Genomic DNA, 25,304 nt, shown 5'->3' with positions numbered 1-25,304 from the left:
CTTTTGATAGTGTGAGTGATTTGTTATGAAACTTAGTTGAATGCTTTATTTCCAGGAGAGAAGAATTTGCCTTGCTTTGAATCTACTTACCTTTCCTGTGTCCAAAGCATTTTTCAATTGAAAATATGGATATATTTATTGATGCAATTTGGAAACTATTTGCTATAAAATTCAGATTTCTTTCCTCCTTTTTGTGAAACTGCACATCCCTTTTTTATGACATTCTCATGTTTAAATAATGAGCTTGGGAAGAAAGCCGTAGAAGGAAAATGACTATTTTGATTTTAATTTTGCCAGGAGAACAGAGATGCTGTTCACTTTAAGACCAAACTAAAAATATCTAGCAAATATCCAGAATCCACTTTAGGCATTTTGTGTCGGATCTGAGCGATGGCGGCATTTTCTACTGGACTGGCACGTCAGCGGCTCTTTTTGTCTGTCTGAATGCATTAAGGACTCCTTACCTTGCCCTAGTTCAGCCAGCCTGGCCCCGGGGGAAGCCTGCCTGGGGGGGCTGGGGGGCAGCTGGAGGTGCAGGAGGAGGGTGGTTCCGCACCTCGTACAGCGCACAGTTGGCAGAATTCTTTATTACTGGTTTTATTCATGTCGTTTTGGCTGTATGCGAGTAGGAAGTGTGTCTTGCAGACTGACAGTTTAGTAAGCGCAATTAATTTGGTAGTGTTGTATTTTAAAGTACCTTAGACTATCTATGCACAGGCTTTAGTTATCTTGAAATGAAAATGTGTATTGCTGTTAATACAGAGTACTCACTCTATACTATCAGCATCCCAAACAAACAGAAGGATTTATGGTTAAATAGTTGTGACCCTCTGGTAGTGCAGAGAGATTTTGCACTAGGCAGGTGTCAGTCTTTCAAGAAAGATTGCAGGGTTGTATCACATTAAAAATAAAATACTCTGAGAAGATAGCCTTTGAATACTGAAAAAGTCAGTATTTAAATGACAGTGTGAAACAGTAGTACAGGATTACCTGTTCAGTCCTTTACATAAAGAAATGATCCCTCTCACACAAGTAATTCTGTGAAATACAATGTTTTCGTTACTGTTTCCTTTACTGTTTTCTGACCACATATGAAAAGAACATTCACAGTCTGACTGTTCCTTCTTTGGTCTCTTTTCCTTGGCATACTGGAAGAGTTGAACTTCTTCACTATTGAGTATTTTTGGTGTTTTTGTTAAATGTTTATGTGTATCTTACATTGTTTGTATTGTTTCTGGATATCCATAACCTAAAGTATTACATAAGTACTTCCATTTAACACTAGATGTGCATTTTGACATATAATGGAACACTGTGACCTAAATAAATATGTTATAAACAGTTTTATTCAAGATACAATGTCAAACTGAAACTGGTCAAGGGGGGTGAAATTGAAATGCCTTACGTTTTTGTCTTAGCTCTAGCTATTAAAAGCAAACTTGGTGCTTTTGAGTAACTGCTTCATTCTCAAAGTACTGAACTTGTGCTTAAAAATCCCAAGATCATAAAACCTGTTCTAATATTTCAAATCATCTAGCTTATTGTATCTTGAGGCCTAAACTGAAAATACTACTGAATGTCCTATCCCATGATAAGTGCAGAAGTTTTGAAAATACAGAACCACATATCTTTTCTTAAATTACTGAAGTTTCTTAGGTCCGCCACAGGCTTTCAGCTTTTCAGTGTGTACTGCTGTTCACCTGCAAAGAGGCTTTATTTGGCTTTCATAGTCTTCCTGGGTTTTACAGACAAAAAATTTGCAAGTTAACTTCAGTTCTGTAATAGGGGAGCATACTTTTTGTCTTGTCTTTCTCTCTTTCTGTATGAAGAGAGCACAATGATTTTTCCTAAACTTTAGCTTTTGGTTTAGCACTTTAACTGGACTATAGGGAAGACTTGTACGTAATGTGTTAGCATCTTAATATACTTACTGTTCATTTTGAATTACATTCATTTTAGCAAGATTATACAAAATTTGGTTGTATTGTTGCTTGTGTTGTTAAGAGTCGTTAGAGCTTGTTTTCTGCTGAGTGGTACCTGGAAGTCAGAGATGTGAAGGTTGTTTGTTTTTTTTGGAAGGAAGGCTGTGGTTATTTAGATTATTCTGTCCATCTGCTTTTGACATACTGCATCCTAGTCCTTTTATGCAGGAGTGGAGGTGTTGAATGTCAAATAGTGTTTCTCAACATCTTCAGTTGCTGGAGTGGTGTTTTGAAGGGTCCTTTCAGATTTAGTTTAACTCTTAAACTGGAGCAGTGACTGAACAAGGACAAGTATTTAAACTTTGAGGGTCAGATGCAAATGGTCTAAAGCCACTTTGTTTTATCATGCTGCTGTTCATACAGCATCAGAGAGGGTCGGGCCCAGTAAGCTTCTATACATTTATTGAATTAGAAAGATTAGACTTACTAAAATCCTCACTTATTCTTAATGTCTTTCAAAGCATGGGTTGGCCTTGTACAGTAAAAATTAAAACTTATCCAGGACAGACTGTATCAGTCAGGCTGCATGCTTTTCTGTGTTTCGTTTGTAGTTTTTGTTGTTTGAAGTGTGCACTAACCTGGGAGTGTATTGCTGTGTGGGTAGGGAGGGTTAAAATCTGGAGGAGAAAGGAAGTGAGTATAAGAAGGTAAACTTCTGAACCTTTTCAATGTTTTGTTTTTTTTAAGCACTCTTTCACTTTTTCTATATTAAAGCTGTTCTAGCACAGAGTTCTATTTTCCTTTTGTGTAGAGAAGATACATTACTGTGCTTTCACATTTGTTTTCACTTAAGACAGTGGGTTAATGTGTATGTCTAATATGAATTGGATTTTGATACACATGCCATTTGGAAGAGAACTGTAGTTACCGCTTTCTTGTGTTTTGTTATTAAATTCTCTGGTAGTTAAGGGCATTCTTGCATAATTGATTTTTTGTCCATGAACATGACATTCTATATGGCTTGAATCTCTGGAATAACAGAGTTGCATAGTGCTGTGGGTATGGGTCACCGTTTTAGGGCATGGGAATATTTAAGTATTCTTTAAATAATTCCTGTTCACTTCTGTTTCAGTAAGGTTTCTCATAAGAATCTTTTAAAAAAATATAAAACCACAACTTAATTGTCTCTAGGAGGTAGATTATGTATGACTCTGAAATATCATCTTTTAAAAATTTAGGTAAGAGATTAGGCAGACTAAAGTGAACCTTTTTTTAGAATGAACTTTCTAAAGATTTTCTCTGCTTTTTCTGTGAACAGGTGATCTATATTGTGAAAAAGTGCTATAAAATGTCCAGAAAATCCTTGTTTGTCCTGTACATTGCTGCAGATACTTTGTTCATCCTTATTTTTGTTCAACTCTGTTACGCCTGGGAATTGAAGTAAGGGGGGTTGTGGGACTAAACAACTGACACGAATAAATTCGCTGTGGTGAATTTGGACCATCTTCTTGTGTCATGTAAACTAGCACTGGTTTATTTAAGTAAATGGATTTTTCAGTATTTTACACCAGTAGATAATTTAGTCTGAAGTGTTTAGTGGCAGTTCAAAATTCTTTGCAGGTGTAATCTAGCCTGAAGAAATCTTGTTAACTATGTTGCATCAGAAGAGAAATATTGTCATTTTGGCACACCTATATACCTGCAACTGAATTCTATGAGGCAATATCTCTGTCAGAAGTATATGTTGAATGTCTAGCACTTGGTTGCTTTGGACTTTATGATTATAAATTATACAGCAGTCCATAAACCTTCTTAAAAAATAGTTAAATTGTTTGTCTAATAGTTAATTGAGTGCTGGGAAACTTCTGAGAGATGTGGCCGAGGCAGTTGGTCTGCAGGTTCAGAGTGGCTTTGCCACACCTGCCTTTTTTGCTTCCCTTTGATCTGTCTTGCCCATTGCTTGGCTGGCCCTTCTAAACTAGGGTCTCCTTAGAGCCTGGATTTGGGAGCAAGATTGGATTCTCCTGCTTGTAAGCAGAGAAATGGTTTTCTGCTAGTGACTAGGAAGGATGTTGGTGCAACTCACACCTGCTTTGTTCCCTGGTATGCCAGCGCTGCTGCATGTCTCATCTTGTGAGCTGCTTTAGGGAATTAAAGAAAACTTAATCTTGCTGGAAGAGGGAGCAAACGTTCTGCTGGATTAGCTTGCTGAGCTTGCTTGCCATCTGAAGTCAGATGTGTACTAGCAGCAAGGGAAAGGGACATATAGTTGTACAGCTTGGCCAAGAGAGAGTGAATGGGTCCTGCTCCTTTGGCCAGTAGCTGCCCTTTGAGTGAGCTAGGCTGTATTGTAAATGGTATCTTTGGACTCCGATGGAGGTTGAGTTGCATGGGATTGCACTTCATATGTAGCAGCAGAATTAACTTGACATGAAACAGTTGACTGAGTTCTTGTTCAAGGGATGGCAGCTCCTGGGAGAGGAGAGGAACAGGCAGTTTTGAATAGTGGCTGTTTGACCGTGCCGGATCCCTCGAATGCACAACCTCAGTCAAGGTGCATATTATTTCAGAGGTGATGCTCCATAGTAAAGTAATACAAAATGTTTCCACTTATATGGAGAATTAGCTGTTACAAGATACAGTATTTTGCTTTACTTGAAGTACTTTGCTCAAAAGTAATTTCTGCAAAGGGCAAAGATAGCGTAGTACCTTGCCAAATAGGAAGTATTGTAGATACATTTTCAAGCACTTTGTGTCCTTGTCTTCTGTTAGCTCTTTGAAACATTATTCTGTAAGTATTTCAGTTAGTGTATTTTAAACATTAATTCTGGGGGGTGGGTTTGGTAGTTTTAAGTTTGGAAATATTTTGCAGATAATAAAGTCAATCTTGAATATTGCATCAAAATCCAATTAGCAGTTCACATTCAAGATTTTGATTGAAAAGCTTATAGCCCTTGTCAGTGCCTTGTATGGGAGAGGATCCTTTACCACAACAATTCTTTCATTTTTAATCTACATAATGACATACTGATCTACTAGAATTTCAGATGCACTATGTTACTACGAGTACTGATACATTGTAGAATATAAACATACGTTTCTTAGTGAAATCTAGAGCCTGTTTATGCTTAGGCATGTCCAAATACCTGTTTCTAGTAAGTGTGTCTGGTTTCAGGAAAAAATCAAAGTAGTTCTATGCTTTGCCTAAAGGTATTGACTGTTCTGTAAATGAAGTTAATTTTGGTTGATCCATGACTTTTTTTTTTTTTTTTTTTAATATAATAAAACTGGAATCCACTTCTAGCTTTCTACAGGGTCTTTCTTGTCTGAGATGATCTGGGAACTTCATCCTCTTTCAGGTCCCATTTTTGTGTATTTCATAGTCAAATTAAAGCTTGAGACTGGGCAGGGACATTTTGGATCACAAGTCTAGCCAAATACCTTCACCAGCGGAGCAGGCTCCTTTAAGCTAGCAGAATTCCTACCTTGTCTGATGTTGCAAGACATTTTCTGTGCTTCTTGAAGCTTTAGTATTTGTTTTCTCCGATTTGTAATGTGAACTTATTTATGCTCTGATAATATTCGCTTGTATTTTTGGTCAACACTGTTGTTTAAATGATAATTCTTTACTGTTTCTGATGGCTTCTCTAGAGAGTTAATGTCAACTCCATTCAGAGTTTTGTTCTGATAAGTTAAAAACAAGTCAGTTTCAAAAGATAGATGAATGGCAGGAGTCTGAGGCTGAGCCATCTAGCATTTCACTGCTGCAGGGGAAGGAAGGAAAAAGAACTTTTATCTTCTGCTAGTAATGAGCTATTAAGTTGGCTTGGTCATCTCATGAAACTTCTCTGTTTAAGTTTTGAAAAATAAGGGCTTTTGAGAAACCATTGCCATTTTTCACAACTATGGGCATTCACCAGCTCTCCCTTGCCATCCAGTTGAGGAGGAGGTATGGAAGTGTTTGGAGGTTGGCTGTTGTAATAATGGAAGTCTTAATGCTCTTTGCTTTCCTCTTTGGAATTATTTCTTCTGCCTTGTGCTTCTCTGTTAATCATTGGTAGAGACAATACACTTGCATTGCTTCTACTTTATGATACTTCAAAAGCATTTTCTCTCAAATAGTCAAAGTTGATCTCATATGGTCTCAACAATGAAGGGCTGAATAGAGTAGGGTGAATAATTTTTTTTTTAATTTATTTTATTTTAAAGTACAAAAATCAGAGTTATAACTGCAAAGATCTCTGAATCTCATCGGTTGCTGGCTAAAAAATACTGCACCTTTAGTGTCTGCCTGTATGTGTGCTTGTTGCTGCTGTTTTGGGGTTTGGAGGCAGGGGTGGGGATGGTGTACTGTAGGGCAGGCTGTGACTGGGTACAACGGGCCATGGAAATGTGAAGCTGCAAGTTGTTCCTTCTAAGTAAGGGAGCTTAGCTTGTCTCCCAGAGAACTCTAGTGTTGGCAGAATGATGTAGAACAGGGAAGAGAAGAGCAAACAAATCCTTCCTCTTTCAACATGAGTCAGCTGCCCCATTGAACACTTTTTTTTATTGGCAAAAGTGCAGTATTGCCAAACAATAAGTCTACAGAAGACAGAATAGATGGATGTATAGCTTGCTTCCAAAAGAGAAAGATCCTGTTCTGATTTTCTGCCTCCTTTTGCACTCTGATGTTGATTGAGCTCCTGCCTGAATCGGGGTCAGTAATCCAGTACACATCTAACCCTGCAAAGGAGAAGAAAGGGGGCAATTTTCTCTTCATTTGCGTGCCAGAACCAAAGAATGGAAGGGGATTGTGGTACCTTCCCCCAGGTTTGGGAGACAGGGAAGCGTTAGATATTCCTGTTGTTAGGGGTTTACCTGTCTTATTTGACGTGCCTAGAGACTGTTCTGGAGGATAAGCAAAAAATTAAGTCTGTCTGTAAGACAGGCACAGAGTTGGGTGGGCAGGAAACGAATGGGTTGACCATTACAGGAACTGGTAACTGATGGATCATTTCCAGTACTTTTTGTAGTTTATCCTGCAGACTTTATAACTTCGTAATATTGCAGGACTTTTCTGTGAAGATCATGGATCTTTGTGGTAGTCTGAAATCACACTTTTTGTAACTGTTAAAAGGGTTAGTTATTATGTGCTGTTTATCAGGTGCTGCCTTATAGACAAATGGGTTACTTCCAGTGACCTACTGGATTGCAAGGTATAAATGACTTCAGAAGATGGCTATCTCTGACTTAAACTGTAGTACGTAGGTCTTAGAATTTTGTTAGAAGACGCTTCCGTAGGTTTTTCTATCCTAAATATTTAAATAATAGGAGTGTCTTTTTCCAAGTTTAAAATGATTCCCTGTTTAGAAGGTTTTTCTGTGCTTTTAATGATGTGACATGCTTTCCTTGTAAAATAGTAACAACTCTATTTGTACTCCAGAGTATAGCAGTAGTGTGTGAAAGTAAATGTGGTTATAACTTGTGGGGATGTTTCTTACTGACACAGTAAACCCTGCTGGAAAAAAGTTATGGACTTCAGCTGTAGTTTTAACTGTCAATAAAGATGCATGGGCTACCTGGAGTGCCTCAGAACTGGCTGGGACTGCCAAGGTGAAACTGGGGCTGAGGCTTATATTGAAGTGTTTGTCATGTGAGCCCCAGTTAGCTCTGCAGCTGGGAGGTGTGGGATAAGCAGTTAACTCTGCGGTCCACATAACATATGAATACTATATATGCTCCTGACATCATTAATAGCTTTTAGTAGGGTGGATACTGCACAGTGACTAGAATGTATCCCTGGTGGCGAAGTAATAGGTTCTGTTTTTTTAAATTGAATGCAAATTAATAAGACCGAGACTGCATAGTGTCTTGTGTTTTTTTTGAAGACTTGTTGGGGAAGCTTCATCTGTCTAGTAGCAAAACCACATTTTATTGTTTCATAATGAAGTTGGTGGTGAATTGCTATATTGATACCCCAGTATAAAAGCTGAAATTGTAGCTGAGAAAAACACATGTCTTTGGCAGATGGGGGAAAAAAGATTTTGAAGACTATAGTTTTCAAAGGCAGAACAAGGTAATAAATCCAGTTGGTACTGAGAGTTTCTGCTAGTAGTGAATAATGTAGTGTTAAAAATGTTGGTAAGAAAAAAAAAAACTAGTAAAGGGAAAAGTTCTTTGGAAGAGGGTTTGGGGATATGTTACTGTATGCAAATAAGCAAAAGAAAATTAGTTAAATTTGTAGTAGTTCTAGGTGAGACTGAAAAGGCTGGAACACTTTTGGACAGGATCAGTCTTAAACTGGAAATACTAATTAAAACTTTTATATCTAGATTTTATTGCCTTGAAGTCAGCAGGGTCAGAACAATAACTATTTCTGTTTGACCTAGGTTTTCTGGATAAACTTTTCATATTTTTTTGGTGGACTGATCTTTTTCTATAATGGTTTCTTTCAGAAATACCGCTACCAGGATGAAGATACACCTCCACAGGAGCACAGCTCTCCACACATTACCAGTGAGGTCACGGGTCCAGAGCTGGTTCATGTATCGGAGAAGAATCTGTCACAGATTGAGAATGTCCATGGATTTGTTTCCCATTCTCATATTTCACCAGTAAAGGTAAGCATTTTTAAAGTTATAGTAAGAATGAACTGTGCTGATGTACTCCTCAGGGATATAATTTTGTGGGGGAAAAAAATGCATGAGATAAACCCACTTCTGTTATTTCAGCTAACTGCTCATTTCTAAAATTCATTTTGTAGACGTTAAGGCATTGACTTAGTTGCACATGGTCTGACTAAATATGTGTTGTGGTAAAGTTCCTAGAAAACAAATGTAGGTAATTTAAGGTCCCAGGTGTAGTTTTGAGGGGCACTATAGTTACTGCTTCAGTTATGTTTTGGGTTTTCTATCAGGATCCTTTAGAATCGATTCTGAGTGTGTTTCTACTGAGTATTTTAATTGGGGACCTATGTGGAAACATAATAAGCCAAATGTAATGTATGTCTCTGAAGTTTCTCCGGATAAAGCACCATTATTCTCAAGACAGGTCCAGTAACTTCAAGACAGATTTAAAACTTTAGAGGAAAAACTGAGTGTGAGGTTGTGGAGGGGTTTGTAGCAGGCAGGTTTTATTTACTGGGTTAGTAGGGAGATATAGCTTAATAATTTTCTGAATAGCATAAGATTTTAGTGTGCCAGACTAAATGCTATTTTCTGTAACACCTCGGAATCTTTATTACTTATTTTGAGGAAAAAGTGGAGAAGTTATTTTATACTGGTGAGTATTTGGGCTTTAGAATGATCTTACATTGTGATTGGCAGTGTATTGTAACAAGTCACACTATATTTTAAGAAAAAAGTTGTTTTGAAACTAGTTATATTCTCAGGGTTTTTTAATGAAGAAAAATGTTGAACATATCAGCTCCTTATAATTGATTTGTAAGGATTCTATAGAGTAAGCAACTGTAGTGAATGTGTTTGTGTTCCAGATTTTAAAGATTTTTTTTTTTTTAAATGTGTATGTTGGCGTTGAGCACAGTTATTTATTTCTACCTAAACTCCACAATGAACTCTAGCTCCTGTTTCCATAGTCTTCAGGAGCTGGACAAGCTGAATTCTTTTGAGCCTTAATGAATAACCTTTTCGAAGCAGGCTATATTAAACTCTGGAGAGCCTTCTAAGAGTAGTAATATGACAAACCTTTCATTTTGAGAATGACTGGAACCTCAGTCTTCTGTTGCTTATGAAGGTAGACACACAGTAACAAATCTTCACATGTCTAATTATATGAACTTCTTGATATTCAGAAAATAATACAATACATTTTGTGTGTCACCATTAGAAATAAAAAAAAAATCCTCTGCCTCTGGGGATGTAAGGTCAACTCTTGTTTGTTCACAAGCTTTTCCTAATTCATAGCGCAGTTAGTCTTGCATTTCAGAAAAAAGGCCAAGAGGCAAAGTGTAAAACTATCTGTAACAAGTGATCAAGTAGAATGTGTTTCAGAATCCAGAAACTCATAGAAATAAAAAATAAAATTCTGGAATGGCTGCATGAGACTGAAGATTTGTTTCTTGGAACCGACTAGGCGTTACTTCATTGTACTTGAGACTGTTCGAAGGGCTGTCATTACCTTGGTTTCCTCCTGGCTGCCTGGATCTAAGGGAAACCCAACTACTCAGAATAGTTCCTGTGTTTGACTTTGTTTCAGATTATTTTTGCAAATAGCCAACTACAGGAATATAGAAGTGAGCATTTGGTATTGGCAACATTAACGTTCCATGGAAGATGACTTAATTTCTTACTTTCTACAGGAGCGTGAGTGATCTCTACCTTACAGAGATCCTACCAGGCAGTCTCCACAAAGAACTGAGGCTTGTGTTTGGAGGGTTTTATGGGAACCTTAATTGCCTGTTTTAATTGAGTTTTGTCTAACTACTGTAACTTTCTGTAAAGATACTGATGTAAAACTCTTCTGAGTTTTACAGGAATAGATATGAATGATTATACACTGCCTTCTTCTGCTCAGGTATGATCTAAGCTGAAAATATTTTAGTTTTCTTGATGTGTTGAATATACAATTCTGCTGCACTGTTCTGGAAGAAAGAAACCATGTTTCATTTAAACTGTTGTGGAAATAGAGATAAGTAGCGTGTAGGTATAATTACAAAATATGGTGAGGCCTTTTCAAAATACTGTATATCTTAGGTCTCTGAGGAGGTTTACTATTGTCTTTCTCAACTTGTAAGTGCTGGGAAATGGCCACTTGATGGGAAAGAATGTGTGTAAGGAGTATCATCGTGCAACTCATTACCATATATTCGGTTATTTTCAGGTGACTATTAATTTCAAACCATTGTATGGTAGAACATTTGAAACTTCTGAGCTTTGTTCATCTGACAGGTGGTCAGTTGTTTACCAGCATTTTGTGGAACTTTGAGTTCTGATGTGAAGTTGGGTGCTGGCTTGCTTCTCTCCTGAAGAAATTAACTTCTTTGCATAAATTATTTACAATCACAGTCTGAGGCCTTGAGGTATTTGGAGTGAGGGGTGCATCCATAGTTTCATAGGTCCTGAGTGTCTTTATGGGACCTTTTAGTGTAAAATGCCTCTGAGATCACAAAATTTCTTTTCAGTCAGGAGGTAGTTTGCTAAAGTTACTGGAATAAATGCTGTTAAAATTTGGTCTTGAGTATGTCAGGAAAAGAAAGGTTGCTAAATGTATTGTTAGCATAGCAGGTCCTCTCTTCTTTTGGCCTGATGATCTGCAAGACATTCATTGTTTTGGCATAGCTCATGCTGAAGATCAATTTGGCAACAGCAGCTCTGAGTTAAGAGCACTTTGTGTAATTTATTTGGTAGGTTGGCTTGACGCACTGTGTAGCAAGACCAGGGCTTGGCTAATATACAATATCTTGATTAGCTGTTCAGTAGTACATTTGCTTAAGGAAACTAAATGTAATAGATGTTGTTGTGTTTATTACACTAATAAAATATTAATATAAGATTTAAAAAAATATAAATATTAAATACACTTAAAATTGCAAAGACAGAGTTGTTAGTTTGAAGAACAAATGTAGGCAGTGGTTTTATCATCATGTGAGGGGAGTAGAATCAGATTTTGAGGAATATCTTCTATAGCAAGCCCTCTGCAGTCTAGAGCAATAATATAGAACATGAGTAGAAGACAGTGAAGAAGTGAGATGCCTAATTTTAACTAGTTTACATTTTTTTTCCTCAAGAAGAGCTTTCAAATTTTCTAGGACTTGAAGCAGCTTTTGCAATTTGCTTGAACAGACGGATGGTGTTCAAAGAGCAGCTTTCCATGACTGAAAGAACAAATGTGTATCCCAAATTTTTAGAGGATGAGCATGTGACTCCTACTTAGCAAATATTCCACATTAAGTACTGTAGTAACTCAAGGTGCTTTTACCTTTTTGACAGAGAGGTGGGCTACCTCAGATTCAGGTTGAGTTAAGCTATTGCGTGTTTGCAATTAGCATGAAATAACTGATACTAGCTGTACTGATAAGTTTAAATGTGAGACAGGGATGACAGGTTTTTTTTTTGTTAGGGTGAAGTCCTTCAGTTTAAGAAGAAACATATACTTTATATGTCTTGAGTGTCAAGGATGCAAACTTGACCCAGGACGTTTCGTGTCCGCTGTTCCCGCTGTTCTCTATTTAATATTGTGTGAAGTGGAACTCTAAAATTCTGTAAAACAGCTTTCCCCCCCCCCCCCAGTGTTTCATGGTAGAGAATCATGACGAGATAGTGAAAATGGTCAGACTTCAAACCCTTGACAAATATTCTGTCCCAAACATTTGAAAGAATATTTTCAAGGAGGTAAGCAGATAGTACCAGAATTTCTTCAGTGTGAGGCTTCCAGGTTTCCCATAGAAACTTGTGATTACAACGCAAGGTTCCTCGAGTTATGAAATAAGGTGAGATCAAGTTGAATTGCCTTTGATGCAATTGAAGAAATACGTTGCTACCAAGGTTGTCCACTAGATGGTGATGCTACAGAAGGATTTATTTCAATTACAAAACTGAATTTACTTTCCCTATCATACCTTCAGATTGACATTTTTTGATTTAACATTTGTTTTTATTAAATAGCTCCAACCAAGTGAAACCTGTTATAGATATAATACCAAACAAGTTTTTAAACGTTGGAGTGGAAGTTGGAGTTTTCTACCAAGGAAAAAAGCTTAGAGGAATAGATTATTAAAAGACTTTAAAATAATGGGTCATGATATTGTAAGACAAAAAATAATCTATCCTAAATCACAATACTTCCCTTTCATACACAGATTATTTTAAATGACAAACATCTTATTTATAGCTCCATATTTATGATGTAACATGGCAATTCAGTATTTAGGTGTAGATCCTGACTACAGTTGTATATATTTCTGTATTATGTTTGTGTAGTGTATGTGGGTATTTGGGCCTTTTATTTCACTGGTAATACAGAAGTTCCAAGAAAACATACGCTAATTTGTAAACTACTAAATAGATCTTGTGCCAGAAAGATACACCATGACTAGTGGGATAATTGTTACTCTTTATCCAGCTCTGTAAGAAATTCTTAGTATTACAGTATTCACCACAGTTTCACTGTATCCACAATTCCCATTCAAAATTTGCACATCGCTGTTCTTAGACAGTTGTTCAAGTATTTGATAAGTTTAAAAATGGTGCTGTGATGTGACTGCCTGCAGCAGCAGGAAGCTATAATTACTGATTCAGAAAAGTCTCTTCAGTTCTTTTTTCTTTAACCAAATCTCTTTTGCTGTTTTCTCTGGAGACTTTCACCATAATACCAGTCTTCAAAGGGTGTGAGGAAAAATGCTTGCAACTTGGTTTCTTTCTTACACACATAGCAGACATTGACAGCTGAACATAAATGTTTTTGCTGGAACATTATACTTTATTGGTCTAGTAAGGTATCTAAAATTGGTTATGCATGCTATAAGTAAAATTTTAATTACTAACTGAATAGCACAGCCATAAGAAACTAAAGGTGTTCTACTGGCTGAGTATCTTTAGAATAGCTTTGTGCAATCATCAGTGAAGTAGCAGAGCCATCCAGGAATAATGAGTAATGGGGGTGGGGTGGGCAGGGAAGTACGTTAATCTTTTAACTTCTGGTTACATCATTATAGTCTCTTGCACATATTTCATGCAACACAGTTTGGCTACTGTACCGTTACCATGGGTTAATAGAAATTACCATCTTTGTACAAGTGATGCTGGGAAAAGACAATACTGAGCAGATCAGGCAGCAGTGATTGATTGGCCTTTTTCATTGCTGGCTGCCTGTTTGATCTCACACAAAGACCTGTCATTCCAGCTGAGTGCTGTTATGTTTTGCTAGAATACTTGAGCTTCAGATAATGCAGTAAAAATCCCTACTTCTCTATACGAAAGATAGTTTTAAAAAATCATAGAATCATTTAGGTTGGAAAAGACCTTTGAGATCATAGACTCTGACTGTTAACCAACCGAGGGCTGACAAGTCCATCACTACATCATGTCCCCAAGCACTGCATATGCATGATTTTTAAAGGCCTCCAGGGATGGTGATTCCACCACTGCCCTGGGCAGCCTGCTGCAATGCTTGACCACCCTTTCAGTGAAGAAGTTTTTCCTTATGTCCAACCTAAACCTCCCCTGGCATAACTTGAAGCTGTTTCATCTTGCCCTGTCATTTGTTATCTGGGAGAAGAGACCAACCCCCACCTGCCTACAGCCTCCTGTCAGAGAGTTGCAGAGGGCAATATGGTCCCCTCTGAGTCTCCTCCTCTCCCCACTAAACAACCCCAGTTCCCTCAGCCGCTCCCCAGCAGACTTGTGCTCCAGCCCCTTCCCCATCCCTGCTGCCCGTCTCTGGACACGCTCCAGCCCCTCTACGTCCCTCCTGCAGCGAGGGGCCCAGAACTGAACCCAGGATTCGAGGTGCGGCCTCACCAGTGCTGAGTGCAGGGGGACAGTCACTGCCCTGGTCCCGCTGGCCACACTGTTTCGGATACAAGCCAGGATGCTGTTGGCCTCCTTGGCCACCTGGGCACACTGCTGGCTCATGCCCAGCCAGCTGTCACCCAGCACCCCGGGCCCTTTCCCACCAGGCACTTCCCAGCCGCTCTGCCCCAGCCTGTAGCGCTGTGTGGGGCTGGTGTGACCCCAGCGCAGGACCTGGCACTGAGCTGTGTTGGACCTCATACAGTTGGCCTCAGCCCATGGATCCAGCCTGCCCTGCAGCAGATGAACATCCACCCCCACCCCTCCACTCCTCCAACTTGGTGTCATCAGATATCAGTCTAGGTATCAGTGGTCAGAGGCAGAGGGCAGCTACTGTACAATGAAAGATGGACCTGTTTGACGACTCGGTTTGGGGAAGAGCTGAGTCAGGAGATTTCAATAAAGTTAGTCAGTAAGGTTGAGTCACTAAAACTGTAAAAATGACTAGGGAATGGTTATCTCAAAAATACAAGTTTATATTTGGAAATACAGATTAGCAGGTAATAGTTGTCTTATAGTCCCTAAACACAGATATCTACAGCCAGCCTCTGACTTTAGAACAATCTTTCAGCTGCTGACAGTCTTTTTGTTTCTGGCTACACCAGTAAGGGTATTACAGCATACATTGCTTGTCTCTTCTGCCCTTTTTCTTGAACTGGAAGCAGACGCCTTTATTTAACTCATTCTCGTTAATCTGTATGGGAAATAACTGCTATGTAAATATACACACGTGCTTCCTTTAATGCAGGACAATGTTCTTTCCCTGTGAACCCAAATCTTGTGCTGATAAGCTTAGTAGGTTCCCTTCTTTTTATCTCCGGGTGTGCCTTCCCTGTAGTGCCCTCTGTTCCCATGAGTGCTTGATATCTTTTAAAAGATATCTTTTAAAGCTTGGTGAGCTTCTGTTAAAATAGACTTCTGTGTTCATTGGGAGAGTTTTTCTGCTCTCAGGAGGAACTGTTGGCCTTTATGACTTCAACTATGTGTGTTCAAGGCTAGCCAACAGTCAAAGTAATTGTAACTCTTATTTGTCCTAGTATGTTTTCTTGCTTCTGTTATTTCTTGAGAGTTGCTCCTGTCTGAGCAGGTAGGTTAGATTACTCTCAAGGTGAAGATGCTCTTTGCATTTAGAAATTAAAGATAGGTTGACATATAATTTGCAAGATTGGTTATGAATTTGAGAAAGTTGCACTCTGTTACCTTTTCTAAATGGAGACCTTTCTAAAGCTTTATGACAGCTTCAGCAGGAAGACAGTACTTCTGGAGTTAGGAACATACCTAGAATATCCTCAGTGTGGATCTCCTCAACAAATTCTTGTCAACAGAGACAAGAAAGAAAAACTGTAACAGATGGACCATGGATTAATCCAAACATTAGAAGAACCTAAGATACAGTAATCAACATCAAGTCGTCTTAATAACTGTTTATACTCTTTCTCCTGTGATTTCTTGTGAGCTCTCAGTGCGTTTGGGCTCATTTTGATGAGTGAAGAAAGCCTAAAGACACTTGCATTAAACACAGGATGTTTTTATCAGTCTGGCATGCCAAAAAGATGGGCAGGAGATTCATGAACAGGGTATGGAAGACCAGGCAGTTTAATCTGCACAGATTGGTAGGTTGTCTGAGGTGTAGTATGAATAATAATGCAATTATATTTTATGCTCAATATTTAAACTAAAAAGTATCATTACAGAAAATTGTGTTGAGGTGTTTACTTTTAAGGTAGTTTCAGCAGTAAAATACCTACTTTTATTGACTGTGTAAATCACACTTGATCAAGGGCTATCCTTTCAATCTTGTCTCAACTAAAAGCTAAGATAGGCTTTCTAACTTAGCAGAAAGGGTTAACAGTTCCTTTTTCCACAGTATCCAGTTTGACTGCTGTACTCCTGTGCTTAGAGTATTGCATGTACTTGTTAATGAGACTTACATTTGTTGTATGCCTGTAGAAATTTATTTAACATAGAATTCTGAAAAGTGTAAAAAGTGAACGTGAATTTGTATATACATTTTCAGTGGTATTTTCTGTTCCCCTACCTGGATGGTTAAAGTTGTATAGTCTATATTTGAGTGTTCAAACTGAGTTTCTGCACATTTCTTTTGTGTGTGTGCGTGTTTGGTTTTTTTTGTAAAAACCTTACTGATACTGAAAAAACTAAGTCCTGATGTTGTTTTAGCTGGTTCTTGAATTTTCTCTCTCAAGTATATCAGTTTATTCCTTTAGGGTCTGTGCTTATTTTAGCCAATGTTCTGTTCAGCAGGATGGTAACAAGACCAAAACAAGATACTTTCCAAATGCTTCAGAGGTTTTGTTGTTATTGTTTAAAAGGGTGATTGAGATAGCACTGCTCTGTGCATATACAATTTTTGTTGCTGTGCATTTTCAGTTTAAAGGTGTGCATGCTGCTTATAAAGGTATGTCTAGGAAAACTTTATCTTTGAGATTAAATATGGCATTATATCATGTTCTAACTGTTCCAGCAAGCTAGTAAGAATTGGCTCAGGTACAAAGTCAGAGGAACTTTATTCCAAGTATTCGATGTGAATTATTAAACGCAGTAACCACTGTCTTTACTGTTATCTTCTTAATTGGCAATAGAACAAGTGATGTTACTCTGCATATGCTAAAAATGCAGATGTGTCTTCTGTTAAGCTGTAGAAAGGTATGTGCACTCACTTACAAATCTTAATTGTGCTATTTTGTGTGTGTTGCCTTTTTTTTTTTTTTTTTTCCCTTTTAATCTGCAAATTTTCAATTCTTGCCTTACAGTAAGTAGGGGCTGTTTTTGTTTTGCTCTGGTGTCTGGTTTTGGTGTCTGGTTTTGGGTGGGTTTTTTTGTGATGGTAATTTTTTTAAATTTTATACTCAGTTCAATATACAGAATATAAAAAAGGGATGACAGAAGCTCTCAGCTCCCTTTAGGACTTTCTGAGATTTTCTGGTGAGCCACCCTGTTCTGCTTTCTGACTCTAGAGGCAGTCATTCACAGATGCAATTTCAGCTACCACCTCTGTGTTGATGATTCTGAGGTTGTCTCCTTTCTCTGGATACTTCTTTTTCTGTACAAATAGCACTTTCTGTGCTTTCTACTTGTAAGTGTTTGACTCTCTCTTGAAATGTTCTTTGACCAAAACAAGTGCTGGTTTTTACTCCCATCCTTTGTTTTTTCAACTGTATAAGCAGCAGTTCTAGTCTGGACTCCTTCGCATTATCCTGATGTTGTACCATCTGTAGAGTTATGCCATGCCTTTATCTTCAGGTTGCTTTGTAACTTGTAAAAATCAGGATTTGTCTCATCACCACAGTACAGGCTCCTTCCACAAATAACTGCATCTCTATCTTCTTAGGCATCGGCAGATCTTGCTCAATATCATTAAGATCCATATGGAGTGTAGGTGACACAGATTGCTGTCTTGTATCACCAGCATTATTGCATAACCTCTTCCTGAAGTACTTTGCTGGATTTCTGTCTCCAGTGAAATTAAATCATCGTAGCTTCACTTGCAGGATTATTTTTTTTTTGTGTGTGTGTGTGTGTGTGTCCGTCCATATGAGCCTTTCTTGAAATGCTGATCTCTAAAGTCTCTTTGTCAGTGATGCCACAGTTGATTGTTAGCTGGGTGGGAATCATCCTTGAAAGAAACTGCCTCAAAACACAGCAAACCTGTCTCATCTTCAGACAGACTGATACAACAGCAAAACATATAGGTACTTGGTTCCTTGTTTGTCTGTGGATTGTGGTGTTTCTTTTCAGAATTCTAAACAGTATCCTCCCATGTGACTCTTGGTTTGGAGCCTGTGGAGACAGATATACACATACACATATATAAAAAGAATTCTTAAGGAAGCTTTTTTGCAAGTTATGCTAATGTTCTTGTACTCTTCAAATCTTTTAAAAATGCACAGTAGCATCAAAATTCAAGGCCATATGTAGAAAAACGTAAAAAAATATTTTCACTTTGACTCTTTATAAAAAAAGACTCAGAATTCAAAGCCTGTAATTTGTAGTTTGTTCCAAACATCTTCAGTCATAGCCGGGGAAAAATAAATTTCTCCAGTAATAAATACATAGAAATTTTGCAGATTAGGTGTTTTCTTTGAGTCTGGAAAAAGGGCTCAGGCAGGGCTGCAATCTTCCTGTGAAAAGAATTCACACTGTAAAAAGCTTGTCCGTTTACAGGATTCATTGCATCTGCTATGTCCCAGGCATTTCTTTACCTCAGTTATCTGTCTTATGAACATAGCTTTGAGGACACTGCACAAGTCAGACCATGTTTCATATGAATTACACTAATAAGCCATTGTATTTTCTGAATATTAATAAAGTCTGAGAGATGTACTTGGAATATTTGTATGTGATATGTTACTGAGCTGTACTAGTGACTAAGGTAAATGGTGCATTGATCTTATTACCACAGCTTTCAATTAATGTACTTATTATTTCTGCTTGTAATGTAAGCTGTCAGGAAAAAATTGTTACACGGGATAGGATAGCTGTCGGTAAGGATTTGTTTAGCAGAAGAGTATATTCCACCAAAAGAAAGTATACGGGGGAATTTGGTAATCCCCACTAAAATGCACGTTATGAGTCAGTGGATTTGTAGAATCATGTTGCTGTAAGTTGTGGCAGTGTTGTGATGAACAAAGGCAGAAAAGTTCCTTATATGGAGAGTCGTCTTCTTTTTGAAGATGTTTGCCCTGTTACGATTATGACTGTTAGAGCATTTGGTATAGAAATATACCACAAACAGATTTAATAACTTTGTCCTGGATTTCTGGAGGCAAGCATGTACTGAAAGCCTTGGCACTTAACTGATTTCGTAAGTAAACTCTTTGTGAGCTGGGGGATATTTTTAAGAATAGTTGGCTATCAAAATTTGAATGATGAGTTCTTTAAGGTAGCTTGAATGCTGTATAATCTTTCAGATAAATACTGTATGAATTCTTTTTTACTGTGAAGTAAGCAGAGAAAATGCGTACATGTAGCAGTAATATTTTACTTTGATTTCCAATGCAAATCACAAATGTTACTGAAAATTCATTAGTGCATAATAAATATTTTTCATTTTTTGCCAGTTCTTGTACTTTTGAGAAGTAATGTTGGGTCACAAATGTGTGTGTATATATATTCGTATTATGCTTATAGTAGTCACAGAATTTTGGAAATGGGTGTTATGATAATGATACATTAATCATAGATTAAGAATAAGTGTTGACTTCCAGTGTTTAATTTTAGTATCTCTAATCTTCTTGCTGATTTAAAAAAACCCACAGCAAAACAACCCCACTAGGCATCCATTGATAAGCAACACAAAATGACTGTTTTGTGGCACTATGATTTGTTCCCTCTGTAGCCATTTTATGCACTAAGGAGTAGAAAAGAAGAAGAAACCAGCAAACAGTTTGTTCTTGAATGTTTTTTTCTCAACATGGTGTTAAGGTGTTTTTGCTCTGTGGAGCGCTTTCAGAAAGACAGGACCAGTGAATAAGTGCAGTTATGCTGCATGCTCCCTGTTTTGTTCGGTTCAGGTTTATAATTTATGCGAGCAAGGAAGTGAAAAGATGCTATTGGATCTTACTACAGGCAGTGATTGAAACTTGGTTATTTTTGATCCATGCTTTCTCCACCCAGTAGCTGCTGTTACCATCCACCACCATCCTCATAGCTGTGAATTTGTAACATTGTACTGTACCTGCTACCCAGTTTCTTTTAGATGTCTGTTGTCAGCTAGGAAGAGAAAACAGGCTCTTGATCCTGTGGGTTCTGAAAAAGGGAAAAATAAGAAAAACATTTGGCTGCTTTTTTTTTTTTTTAAAAAAAAATTGCTCAAGATCATGCTCATCATTGTAATCACAGGTAGAGAAGGGATGTAGGGGATGGAAAAGCTTGGAAGAAAAATAGCATCAGCTATCAAGAATTTTGTTTTCCTGGTTTGTAAATGATGCTGCTGTAATTCTATCTGCATTTTTTTTTTTTTTTTCCCCTGCTCATTCACCACTCAGCAGCTGGTAGGGGAAGTAAGACTGCCTGGCAACCACCTGCAGAGCTGCAGAGATGAATTACATTTTCGGAAATAACACACTCCTCTATTCTCGCGCCAATCGAGGCAACACTAGCTCAAGCCACAGTTCTGTAGGCCCAAAGCACAAGCAGTGGGCAAAGAAAGGCTCAACAGATGAGTTACGGAATGAGCCTTCCCGATGGCAGCAGATAGTTGCATTTTTCACTCGGAGACATGGTTTCATTGACTGCATTTCTGTTGCTGCCAGCTCCACCCAGGTAATATGTCACTTGTTGAAATTGTTGTGTCTGCATGTTTTCTGGTTACTTGCTAGTCAGAAATAGCAATTATTTATATATGCATGCTTTCATATAATCTCTGATTTATGAATGGTGTTTTCTGTCTGCTTTCATTTTCATATTTTACAGACCTCTGTAAAATTTAGCCTTAAAGCATGAAAATGAAAACACTAAATGAGGTCTGATTTTTATTTCAGTTATTTTGCAAGTGATGAGCCACATTTAAATATGAGATATTCTAATGGAATTGTGAAATACTGAAAAATGTAGCTTGCATTCTATTTCCTAGCTCTGGAGGGGAATAACATAGTTAAGAAATACCAGTTCCATAGCTGCAGTAAGATGACAAGTCAAATAAAGACAATATATTTCCTGGTTAAGGAATTTTATTTAAAGGATGAAATAATTTAAATTTTTAATTAAATGTAGAGCAACGTATTCTAATCTGTATCAGTATCCTGGGTTTTTTTGGCTGCTAATAATCTATAAACAATGCCTTCTTACATAAAGAATACATATTTAATAATGCAGTCTGTGAGAAAGACATTGACATTTTTCTTGACGTAAGAATGACAGTTATCAACCTCACTGTCAATCTAGGTGATGGTTTTGTTAATCATCATTGAAAGTCAGGTAAAAGGAGGTGAGCCAGATTTTAAGTGTGTGGATTTGGGGTGAGTTCTTAAGGCTGATATTGAGAGAAGTTAAAACTTATTTTAGTTAGCAAATGTTATACCTTTGGATAATATGATAAAGATCGATCTTTGATCGATGGAACAGTGCTGAGATGTCAGCATTACTTAAAAATGTAAGATTAGGTTTGTTTTGCTTGCTGTCAATGTAAATTCAGTTTTAGTTGCAATGTCATTTAACCTGAAGTAGTACAAAAACTTGTAAGAAAAGGAACGATCTGTTACCCTGAGACACTATTATTAACATAATTTGTATCTGTTGGTAATTGTTTCAAAGGTGATAAAGTGGCACTTCCTCTGAAATCTGCTTATTGTTACCTGTTTTTTGCTGCTGAATTTGGAATAAACAACAAATAGGAGATCTTAGGGGGGGGGTTTCACTTCCCTGTTGAAAACGTACCTGGATGTTGAAGAGGGATCCTGTCGATTTTGTAAAGGGGTCATTATACAGCTCTAAGTGATGCATTAGGTAGGCATAATAGCTTTTAAGTACTGTTGTTTGGGGTTTTTTTTCAGTCAAAAGATACATTGTTAAAGTTTTGAATAAATAGTATGGTTACTCTTGTTTGTTTAATGCTTGAACAAGAAATGGTGGAATGCTTGAAACTTGCGAACGTTGCTGGTAAATAGAATACCAGATAGCCTCTGCTTTGAGTGTGGGCTGGACTGGATAAAGATCCTGAAGATCCCTTCAAACCAAAGCTGTGATTCTGTGAATATCCCAGTGTTTGTTCTGTTTTTCTGCTATGAAAAAGATAGCATCTCTCTGTGAAAGCCTGCCAGTTTTTTTTTTTTCATAAGTCTGACAGTTCTTCTGTTAAAAGGAACTGCTTATACATGTTGATGGCCAGGAGGGAAAAAAACATAAAATATTTTGAAGTGGTTGTAAAAAAACTTAATGAGCATATTCAGAAGTAATGCGCTGAAAACATTAGAGCTTGTTGAAGCCTCTTTCTCTGAAAAGGTGTTGTACTACCCTCATACCTTATCCACCCATTGCAGCTGTTCTAGCCTCAGGGAGGGAAGAAGACATTTGGAGATTGCTCATTGTGGTGCAATTTTGTTTTTCAGTTCTTTTCGGGTTTTATTCTACATTTCAGTATTCTGAAAATTCTTGACAACTTTTATTTGTTCATTTGAGATACATCCCCATCACTTGAATATATTTCTGAATGAAACATTTACAGAGTCCAAATAAATAATGGGATGTACTTCTCTAATCTTGTCTGTTGAAATTCTGCTTGTGATGTCGGGCTTTATATAGTCTGATTGTTCTGACATAATGATTTATAACATACACAAAATGTTAACAGATACAAAAATTTAACTGTCCCTTTATTTGCTTGGCTTTCTTGGATGGGGTAGGATGGCATGGACTGAGGGTGCTTGTTTAGTTCCCTCTATTATCAGTGGAAGAAAAAATGACTGCTGGAGGTTGGGCTGCATGCCCCTGTCTTTCTCTGGGGCTTGCAACAGGCCTTCTCCCTAGCAAGGTGGTAAGAGACTTTTGCTGAAGAAGGGGCTTCAGATTTTGGGGTAGGGTATTTTTTTAGTAGGCGGGTCTTGTACCTTAAAGAAGCAAAGTAGTTGGTGATGGATACTGTAGCACTGTTTCTTGCTGTAGTTATGGCTAGGTTTAATCCCAGAAGAATGCATGTGTGCGTAAACACATAGTGGCATGGAGGACTAGTCTGGAGTGAAAAGCTACTGTAAAAAGTCACAGCACCCTGAAGGCTACCAATTCATTTTCAAATGTTAAAGGTGCCTAATTTACTAGTATTGCCACTTTTTAATGTTATTAGAAGATTCAAATCACCCACTTCTTGTAGGAAAAAGGCAGTGGTGGAAACGGATGATGTGAACAGATATGAAGAAACACTACAGTGGTCATTCTGATCCTGTTTGTGTCCTGCCCAAGCCAAGGTCTCCAGAGTGCTTTGCATGGAACTTGAGGTGGTTGTAGTGATTTGTAGACTTTGCATTACTTTAGTAACAGGGAGTTTAGTGGTCAGGTGTTGCAGTCTGTCCATAAAGCAATAGTACTTCCCACTGGGTTAATATCTGTCCATTTGCAGTGGTGAACTGCTGTGGAGGTAGCAGTGCCTTCTTGGTCTGCTAACCACACTGGTCTCCTTTGAGTCTAGGGATGCTGATTTAACATACTCAGGCACTTGAGGCCATTTTTGTTTCTTCCTTCTGCATTCGTTCTGCTATGAGCGGTCAGTTGTTCCTCAGTAACTGAGAAGTAACTGGAAGAATTAGGGAATTTGATTAGAAGCTGGTCTTTCAATTTTTATCAGCAAATTTATTAGTTTCCTCAAAAAACCCCACATCTGTGGCATAAAATGGAAGATAAGGATAAAAATAAACATACAGCAAATTGCTGTCACAAGGGTGAGTAACTAAGCCATGACCTTAATAAATACATGGTTATGCAAATGAAAAATACTGGGTAATTTGAAGTGCTGTCCTAACAAGAGATATACATATTGCATCAACAAAGGTGACTGTTCAGGGCAGTTCTTTGCCCCAAAGCCTTTCTGTAGTGAGAAGCACTTCTTCCCAACAGTGGGTACAGCTGTCATGCTTCAGAGTGCATTGTAGCAGCAGCAGCAGCAAAACATTGTAGCAGTGTAACCAAATACAAAGTATTTGGCCCATGTTCTGCTACAAAATTCAGAAACTCATTTCTCTGGAACTCGTATGGCATTAGACCGGTTCTAACAGCAATGCGTTTAGGCTATTCTTAGCATGTAACACAGTATAATATGCTTCCGGCATTTGATACTGAAAAATTGTTTAGCTCTTTGAATATGCTGTGCCAATTTATACTTCTGGTTTTTAGGACATGTTCTAGGAAAGGGGGAGAAAAAAGAGGGAGGGAGTCAGAAAACCCTTCCTAATTCCATGTATTAATTTTAAACACTTTAAATTTTAGAGCCTGTCAAATCCTGTGAGTTGTTTGAGCCCAGTGATTTCTTGTCTTCGTATCTCTTTTTAAGATCTTGATAATAGTTTTACTGTTTGTCACTGCTCCTAGAATATTGCTTTCAAGTTCATTAGCATTTATCAAATGCTATATGTAATCAGACAACATAGAGGTGTTGTAAGGTGCATTTAAAAGAATATTATTAAAAAAACCCTAGGTCTCTACCCTAACTCCTTTTTTATTTTACTACTTACGGTTCAGAAATTGCAAAAGTGGCTTTCTTACAGTGATATTTACCATCCTTCTTATAATTTTAGTATATTTAAATATATTTTTTGACATACAGATCAGAACAACAAGGCACATCCTAAAAATACGTGAGATGAGGAAAAGATAAAATAGTTCTGATACAGTATGTGGAGGTTTAATTAAACAAGCAGAAGTTGGAAAGAAAAAAAGGGCGGTGGTGGTGGAGGTTCCAAATCTGGAACTTGCAGCAGGAAAATCCTGCAGCTAAAAGTTCAGATGATTTGATAGCATTTTAACTCTTAAATATCTTGGGCATATCAGAATCTGTTGCAGGGGGTGGTAAGTTTCATGAGCAGTATTAAACTGCAGTGTGCATGTGTGACTGTTCTAGCATCGCCTCAAGTTTACCAGTGAAACTAGGACTTCATTATGCCAGTCACTGCATAACGTGAAGTTTTTTACTCAGGGAATTTGTTTTATTCAATACATTTTTTGGATTTAAAGAGGAGATACAGTAGAGAAGAAAGGAGTTACAGGAGTAACTGTAGGGAAGTTTAATAGAATACATGGAAGAACTGTTGTCATTGTTAGATTTTTAATGCAGACATTTCCCCGAGTTAAAAATTTAATTTGCCTGGAAATTGCTGCTGCTAATATGAACACATAAGAAAGCAGCTTTGATTTGCTTTAGATGATCTTAACT

General features: G+C 37.7%; 1 protein-coding gene across 18 annotated transcripts in view; it reads left to right on the top strand.

The window, feature by feature from the left end:
* The window catches only part of DLG1 (discs large MAGUK scaffold protein 1), a 163,247-nt gene that overhangs the window by 48,369 nt on the left and 89,574 nt on the right, over positions 1–25,304 (top strand). For 14 of the 18 annotated variants that reach the window (XM_055723794.1, XM_055723790.1, XM_055723796.1 and 11 more), the window contains one exon: positions 8,357–8,521. In XM_055723794.1, coding sequence (XP_055579769.1) covers positions 8,357–8,521 — 165 coding nt within the window. Of the gene's footprint in view, positions 1–8,356; positions 8,522–20,470; positions 20,711–25,304 lie in introns of those variants that run through there. The other 4 variants (XM_027811767.2, XM_027811766.2, XM_027811770.2 and 1 more) reach the window with 1 other exon arrangement.

The sequence above is a fragment of the Falco cherrug genome, chromosome 11 (genome assembly GCF_023634085.1).
Source record: "Falco cherrug isolate bFalChe1 chromosome 11, bFalChe1.pri, whole genome shotgun sequence".
Taxonomy (NCBI): domain Eukaryota; kingdom Metazoa; phylum Chordata; class Aves; order Falconiformes; family Falconidae; genus Falco; species Falco cherrug.
The sequence above is the reverse complement of the archived record's forward strand: the minus strand, read 5'-3'. Positions and strand labels throughout refer to the sequence as shown.